At 35.6% G+C, this 9,076-nt stretch overlaps 1 protein-coding gene across 1 annotated transcript in view; it reads left to right on the forward strand.

The window, feature by feature from the left end:
• The first annotated feature begins 757 nt into the window (after positions 1 to 757).
• Positions 758 to 9,076, forward strand: part of LOC140337624 (solute carrier family 22 member 6-A-like) — an 84,167-nt gene continuing 75,848 nt past the window's right edge. The window contains exons 1-2 of the mRNA XM_072421373.1: positions 758 to 1,771; positions 5,975 to 6,078. Coding sequence (XP_072277474.1) covers positions 1,478 to 1,771; positions 5,975 to 6,078 — 398 coding nt within the window. The 5' untranslated portion in view covers positions 758 to 1,477. The remainder of the gene's footprint in view (positions 1,772 to 5,974; positions 6,079 to 9,076) is intronic.

A 9,076-nucleotide genomic window follows, 5' to 3' on the forward strand; every position in this document is an offset into this window, starting at 1 on the left:
TCTGCTCATTTAAAACAGCATTCAAATCCCCTCTTTAAAACTTGCCTACTGGTTTTCTTCTGTTTATAAAACCCTCCTTACTTACCCACCATTCCATATCCCCCTTCCTATTGTGTGATACTTCCCCCACCCCCACCTAATTAAAAAAATTAGAAATATTCTGTTACCTTGTGATCTGGATGGCAAATGTTAGGAAAATGCCTTCACTCAAAACAGTTGTTTTCTCCCTAACTATTGTTCATTGAAAGACCCCAATGTGGGATTCTTGTTTCCAAGAAATGAAAGCAGATTTTCAAACTACAAAATTCAACACTAAAATTTATTTTGGGCTTACTGTATATTTTTATTTAGAAAAAATATTTATTTATTTATACTGTATATATGTCTTCTGACTTCAACTGAACTATTCTGTCTTTGCATGGCCAGTATTACTAAGTTTTGGTTTACTCATTAAATAATAATTTTGTTACACATGAAAATAGGAGTTGTCTTACTTTTTCACACACGGAGCATACTTACGTTATAAAAATTCTAATGCAGTAATTCTTCATTTAAAATGTTTAATATTAACACTGTTCTCCTTTGCTTAGTGTACCTCTAGTTAGCAAAATGTGAATATTTAACATTTCTAACGAATGTCAAGTCATTGTAACTTTACAGAATGACTCACAGACCTAACATTCTTTAATAAATGGCAACTCTAGAAAAACATCTGTAGTTGACAGAGGGACTCCGTCTTTAGCATTTTGCTCTCAAGTTTCGCTGGAGGGAAAAAAGCTTCTGTATTAGGTACATTATAGGAAACAATTTTCAATCACTGTGGTGCAGGTCCTATCATGAGCAGATGCTATCAACTGGCAGGCTAAAGCTTAAACTGAAGTCTTTTAGGTACAAAAGTGGGTCTTTATAACTGGAAGTCAAGCCTACATTAAAAAAATATTTTCACTGGAAATAGCTTGCTTAAAATATTGACATCAATTCCTGAAGAACCTTATTTACAGGACCAGAAAACATTTTTATACCTTACATATTTTGGAGCACAAGACCTGAGGACAGCTTGCTATTGTCATTTACTGGAAAAATTTCATTACCACACACTGGAAAACATCCCCTTTGAACAGGAATTACTGCAGCTCTGTGAAAAAGTTTTTCTCATTGGAAGTATCTATTGTTAAAAGCTGGGTTTGAATTACCAGTTAAATTACCAGTTGACAGTTCTGATCCATGGAATCATTCATCATAGCTCATTTTCCATCACTGACATCATTTTAAATCACTGGTTAGCAGTAATCATTAGAGACCAGGATAATTTACATTAGGATCTCTGTCATAAAACACCATCCCTCCTGAGTTTAGTATCCTCTTACAAGCATCTGCTCAAGCTAGTAAAAGACATTTTAGTCACTGAAGAACATTTCCAATTATAACAAAAATTTAAGTGCAATTTCACCTGAAAAATTAGCTACATTTTTCATTAATGGCACTTAAAGATCTACTGGAGAAAGAAAGTCTGTTCTCTCCTTTCCAATCCCTTTTGGTGTCCATTCTTTCTGTACCTCTCCTATTTGTTGCCACACAGAACCTCATGCAGATTTTTACAGCTGCAGTTCCACCACATCACTGCCAATCAAACTTTACATGGGAACATCTCAGTGAACCAAAAGACTCCTGCAAACGGTATATCTCTTTGTTGACCAATGAGACAGAACCTTGCAACTCGGGGGACTGGAAATATGACCTAACAACATACACTTCTACAATCATTAGTGAGGTAAGTGATATTCCTGAAAATGGTTATGGGTTTAAAATAAGTAAATTATAAGCCAAGTCTGTACTGTAAGTGTATTTTTAATAATATCCTCATTGGAAAACAGATATAAATAGATTATGTGATACATTTCATTCCTCAACCATGATATGCAATATAATGTAGGTATTAATTTATTACTATATATTATTATTATTTTTTTTTCCTAAATGTTTCAATTTTGACAGCATACAATATATTTTATGTGACCTATAGGGCCATTCATGATAAGATATAAAAAGAAAACACTATTGTATTAGAAGATGTCTTTGTTTCCTCTGTTTTCTGCCTTACTGTGTTCCTTTGAGATTTAACATAGAATGCAATTGTGCCATTTTTTCCTCAGTGTGTTGGAATATCCTCCATATCCCTTGAGGAATCCCAATATAGGGGCGAAACGCGTCGGGAAGGGAGATACATGAGCACATTAGGCTAAACTATATTCAAACTTATAAAAATCAAATGTGTACTCTGCTATATGTGTAAATACATAGACTTTTAACCTCTTGTACATAATTTTAATCAAATTTTTTTTAAAAATAAATAAAGTTGAATCAAAAATGTATACACTTTGAAAGTATTCTTTAAGTGCCACTGAAAAGCCTTCTGTCCTGTTCCTATCCCCTAAAAGATTTAAAATAAGTAATTTCTTTTTTAATATTTCCCCACTTTTTCTCTCTTCATCAACTGAGGAGTTGAGCTTGTTGAGAACAATATTGAAAAATATTTTGGGCATCATTACATTTTATAGGAGGCTGTAGGCAGGGTTGAATCTAGTGGCAGAAATCCCAAGAAGTTTCTTGTAACGTTGCCCCAGTCCAATTACTGACAATTTCCAAAAGCATGCCCTAGTCTTTAGCATCTCTTGTAACATGTCCATTGTCTGCAGCTACTATTGTGATATATGTAGTTTCTGACCATTTTCAGTATTATGCACAGCTCATTGGTGATGTCAGAAGCTCCATATATTAGCAGTAATGACCGCTGCTGGTTAAAATAAAAAAAAAATAGTTTGGTACATTTAATCATTTGCACATGCTCAACAACAGCATTGTAAAATACCGCACAGAACACATTGTAATATTTTGTTAACATTTAGATTACATTCATGTTCTTTATAGGTTAATGAACAGCTGTAGAGTCCTAATGGTATTTGTGATCCAAATGTCACATCCTCTCATTTCAACTCTATATGGTGGAAACTGTGATAAACATTTCCTATGTGTGAAAGGTCATATTTCTTCTGTCAGTGTTGTGGTAAACCTTGTTTATTGTAAAAAAAACATAACTTGCTTAACAGTTTTCATGTTGCAGAAAGATTGACAGACTGTTATCATCCCACAAGCTTCAAAAGTTCCCAGATCAAAGCATTTTTTTATTTATAGTACTAGTATATATGACGATACATCACCTTTCAGTCTTAGATCAGCTCTGGTGGTTTGCAGTTCAGATTTTTTAGTGTAGATATTGTACAACCTCAAAGCCCCACTATGATAATCCTTTGGGTAACCTTAAAGCTAACCATGCACCTAGCAATTTGCATTGTACTATTTACTAACTACCACAAAGATTTCAAGACAAAAGTATATCTTACTAGATACAAATAGAAATACAAATTCAAATCTTCAACCTTTCTTGCATAACACTGGGGAACAATTTTGAACACATTTTTTGTTGGCTTCAATTTTTAAGCTTATTTACACTAAAATAGGTATGCTGATTCTGAAAGTACAGTTAGTTTTCTTCTATTTTGTCAGTTTTTTTCTGTACCGCTTATAATAATGCGATTACTGTAGCGTGAATTTGTAAAGGCTATTCATTTACACGCAAGACAGTGTGGTCAGAGGTTGTGTGCTGCTCTATGTGGTAAATAAGCAAAATTTATTTTTCTACTTACACACGTATTTCCTTTCTTTCAGATTATGTCTGGCTCTGCTAATTCTCGTGTTAAGTGCCTAAACAACCCTGATTCATTTTGTTATATCTGTGGCAGTTTCACCAATCCCAGTCAAGGGGCGAACATCAGCACATTTGTAGAGCAGGCGTATTTGGCATACTTCAAAGTTAAGCTTGGTGATCAAGATAAGTCTTGGGCCCCTCTTAAGGTGTGCAAACAGTGTGTCGAGGGTTTACGGAAGTGGACAAAGGGAACACGTGATAAGATGCCATTTGGAACACTTATGGTTTGGCGAGAGCCAGGAGATCATTTCAGTGACTGTTTCTTTTGTATAGTGAAAACTTTAGGATATAACAAGAAAAATAAATGTAACATAGAGTATCCTAGTCTACCATCGGCTATATGCCCAGTGGCTCATTTAGATGAAATCCCAGTGTCGGTTTCTGTTACACTACAATTTCTTGAAGAACATGATTATGGTGATGAACTAGGAGACAACAATGAGGAAGAGTTTGAAATTGATGAGGACTCTGTTCGTAAGGGATTTGATCAGCATGAGTTGAGTGATTTGGCATGTGCTTTGGGACTATCAAAGAAGGCTTCAGAACTCCTAGCATCAAGACTGCGTGAGAAAAGTTTACTTGAAAAAGGATCAAAGGTATCTTACTTTCGAACCAGAGAAATTGCATTTCTGCAGTACTTTAAAACTGACAGTGGCTTTGTGTATTGCCATAACATACCTGGTTTAATGGAGGAATTGGGAATTCCAATCTTTATCTCAAATTAATGGCGACTATTCATCAATAGCTCAAAGTGGAGCTTAAAGTGTGTCCTCCTTCACAATGGCAATATATTTGGGTCAGTCCCAATTGGCCATTCAGTTTCTCTTTGTGAAGAATATGCAGAGTCATTGAGTTGTTGCAATATCACCAACACAATTGGGTCATCTGTGTTGACCTTAAAATGGTATGCTTCCTTCTTGGTCAGCAACGCGGATACACCAAGTATCCCTGTTATTTGTGCATGTAGGACAACATGGATCGTGAGAGGCATTTGGTGGAAAGGAATTGGCCTCCAAGATCTGCCCTAAAACCAGGTGATCCAAACATTCTACATGAGCCACTTGTTGATAAAAAGAATATTATATTCCCACCTCTGCACATGAAACTGGGTCTGATGAAGCAGTTCGTTAAAGCTTTGCCAACTGAAGGAGATTGTTTCAAGTACTTCATTTTGGCATTTCCTAGCCTGTCATTTGAAAAAATAAAAACCAGTGTGTTTGATGGTACACAGATTTGGTAGCTCATCAAAGAGGAACATTTTATCAGGACAATGTCAGAAGTGGAAAAGAATGTTTGGTCATCATTCAAAGCCATTGTCAAGGACTTAGGAGCAAATAATTACACAGAAATTGTCCAGAAACTCCTGCAGAGTTACAAAATGCCTGGTTGCAATATGAGTATCAAGGTGCATTTTCTGGGTAGATGGGATATACAAATTATGGCTGACTATTGTTGGAGCATCCTGCGGGATTGTCCTAACACTGAACCCTCCAGGAAAATCTATAAGCGTAAATTTTTACCCTAAAGCGTGCCTAAACTCAGAATTTTCACCAGGCATCCCAGGAGGCTCTTGGGCGCTCTTTCTGCGCATACCCGAGCATCTCAGGCATGCGCAGAAGGAGCCATTTTGCTCATAGACAAAAATTTGCAGATCTCACTTCATCCTACGTCACCCACTCTCGCACCTGGGTTGGGGGTCGGGTGACATAGGATGAAGAACCCGGAAGTAAAGATGAAGATTACGGCACCCAGAGCTCAAGCTCCGGGATGGATGCCGAGACGATGCAGGACCCAATTCATTTTAAAATTTTTTACTGTAAAAAACAATAAGTAGTAACAATAAATTCTTTGTATGAACAAAAGAAATTGAAAGAAACAGTACATTCAAATTATGATTTCATTATTTTTTCATGTATGTATTTTTCATGTAAAATTTGTATGTTTTTTTACAAAAATGGAGGGTACCCTGTATCGAAAAAACTGGATGTGATAGCAAAAATCTGAGGTCATATCTGGATTTACCACCCAGATCTAACTGTAAGATCTAACTCAACAAAAATTGTGTTCCCTGGGGATAATTGGATGTTTATTTCACTATTCCAAACCAATTTAAAAATACTGCAATAACAGTTTTCTTCATGTAAATTTAAGCATTTTGCAGCTATATACATTGACATCTTATTTAAAATATTTACCTCTCTATCACAGTGGGATTTGGTATGCGAAAGAGAGTGGATGAAAGAACTGGCACAGTCCATCTATATGGCTGGAGTACTGGCAGGGGCAATGGTGTATGGATCTCTTGCAGACAGGTATGGTATCATATAGACCAGGGGTGCCCACACTTTTTTGGCTCGCGAGCTACTTATTAAATGACCCAGTCAAAATTATCTACCAATGATAAAAATGCTAAACATATATTTATTTATTTATATATATACTGAGTATGACACAGAAGTGACTGGAGCTAATGAGACATTGAATGGCAGAACAGTGCACAGACATTGCACTACAAGACTATAGTGACAGGAAAGCTACAGTTCACCTGTCATAGGAGAATACCAAGCTACACAAGAAAAAGGCATCCCCAGCATCCCAATACATGTAGCAGACTGCTGGTTAACAGCAGGGAAGGGTAAGGCAGGGCTCTGCGATCGACTTGGTTGCCTTTGCGATCAACTAGTAGATTGCAATCAACGTTTTGAGCACCCCTATTAAAGACCATGAATATTGTGAATACCTACAGGGAACCAATAAATTATCCAAACATCTGTATAAATAACCTTTGATCTGAACAGTAAAAAAAGATGGAGCTATTCTAAGTGTATGGTGGTTACAGAACTTTGATATATGATTTGAGAACCTGAAGCACATAAATGAATGGAGAGAGAGAGAGAGAAAGGGAGGGAGAGAGAGAAAAAGATAACCAAAGGTTCATTCCATTGTCTCCCTTGATTTTCAATATGTCTATGAGACCAAAGGCCTTTATGATCAACCATACATTATTTAATCAATGCTAAATTTCCTAAAAAAGGTTCCACTTTTACTTTGGAGTTAGGACTTACATCTAAATGTCTAATAGAAAATAAAGCAGTAAGTGCAGATTACTGCTAATGGCCAAAGCCACTAGCCAGTAGATCAAATGCAGATTTTTAATGTCATGTTTGATCCTGACCAGGCAAAAAAAATAGAAAGTTTTGGATTGCCAACATTTTGATTTTCACAAAAACATTGCCCAGGACCCTCCAGTTCCACTTAAACTCTTAAATCTTATTGAGCCTAAATTTTATTGGGAGATAAAGAAAGGAGATAACATAGTAATTTTTTTTAAATAAGCATTAAACAAACAGAAGCATAAACTATAAATATCAATAGGAACTTATTTAAGATGTTGAAATGGAAAATGTAGATAAGAAATAGACAAAATGGGGCAGGAAATTAAAATAGAGGAAGCTGTGTAAAAAGATCGTATTATTCTGTATGAAGGAAGAATGGTTTTATGGTGACTATAGAAAAGAAGTAGAAAAAAGGAATACAGCCCAATCTAAAGAGAAAAACAGAAACTAGTATAGATAAATTTATTTAAAGAAGAATGATACATAAAATATGCAGGAGGAAGAAAATGGAAAAATATTCAGAAACGCTCCATGGAACAGATTATATATTTGAAAAGAAAAGGTAAAAGCTGAATTGAGAAAGAAGAGAAAAAAAATTGAATGCTCAGCAGAATACTTTAAAGAGTAATTTAACAAAGGAATGAAAATGAAAAAGCTTAATAACTGAAATGGATAGTCACTAAACAACTGAGAAGCAATAAAGCATGTTGATAAAACATGTGGGACTTACTCTATGGTGACATATACATACAAAAACTAATAATTGAGGTATAGAAAGACAACAAAATGTCAATAAATTAGAATTATATGCCCAATCCTATGAAAAAATAGCACAATTTAAGAACTGTTGTTATATCTCCATGATGTCACACAAGGAAAGGAAAGGATAGAGACAAGTTTTTGGGATGAAATTGAAACCATGAATTTTTGGAAAACAAACAGGGCTCAAACATTGTAAGAAGAATATATATTATAAAAATTTCTAAGCTGACTAATAAAGAAAGGACATATGAAAAAATTCAAAATGCAACGAAAAGAGTTCAGAAGATTTTGAAAAAATTGCTTTGAAAAAAGCAATAAATAATAAATACAATCAGTAGTACAAAGGGCTTCTTAAAGGAAACCTAAAGTTAGAGAAATACAGGGGTTGCTATTGTAGATCTCCTTCTGCTTGGCTGTCTCTGGCTTTACTACTTAATGGGCCTGATTCAGCAAACTGGAATTAATCTGGTCTAGAATTCAAAACATTTGCTAGCAAACAGCAAATAACTTTTAAGAAATCCATTCCAGGTTTGCTGGATCACCAAGCTTCAGTGATGAAAGTGTATCCTATCCAGCCTTGTGGAGCTGTAATAAATCAGGCCCATTGGCCCTGATTCATCAATGAAATGTGCGTACGCTGGACGGGCGTACGTTCGCGCTTCCAGTGAGCCGGTTTACCGCGGTCCGGAGCCGAGTGCACTAGTACACGCGCCTTCGCTGCCAGCCGGATTCCTGCCTTGATAATGAGCAATAGGGGTCACGAATCTGCCAATTAAGGCGATTAGATTTCAGCTGCGCGATTAAGGAGGATCTGTTAAGCCAATGGTGAGATCATAGCAATTAATTAGCGCACACCTGCTCTCTGTTCTGTGCGCATCTACAGTCCATTACAGGTCAATTAGAATCTTTAATACTTCATCTTCTTTTGGGTAAGTGTTACTTTTTTAGGTTACATTGTACCCATTACCAAAATTAATTAATAATTGTTACATTTGTTGCACTCTTTTCATACTTTTTGGTTTCCTTTGCAACACTGCAAACGAATTGAGATCAAGCTGTATATATACTAGTTAACACTTCATAATATGTCATCACACAATAGTATGAATTGTACAAATTTGTCACCAAGCATTTGTGATCTAATTCAAATGTCATTGTAGTTTGGCTTGATAGAAATCAAATAATTGAAAAAAGCATTATTGTCATCATTATTCATCTTTTGCTGCAATGTTTTTGTGCCTGGTTTGTAATGACAGTTTCTGTTGTTTAGCAAATCTTCGGCAATCATCATTTTTTTTAAAACTAATATTCAGGACAAATGTCTGCATGCTTACCACTCCAAACTACTACTTGAACCCCCTGTTTGCCTTTGTCCCATTTTCAAAGTCACATATTGGTTTTTGAATGTATTATGTACATATTTATTACTCTG

The sequence above is a fragment of the Pyxicephalus adspersus genome, chromosome 9 (genome assembly GCF_032062135.1).
Source record: "Pyxicephalus adspersus chromosome 9, UCB_Pads_2.0, whole genome shotgun sequence".
Taxonomy (NCBI): domain Eukaryota; kingdom Metazoa; phylum Chordata; class Amphibia; order Anura; family Pyxicephalidae; genus Pyxicephalus; species Pyxicephalus adspersus.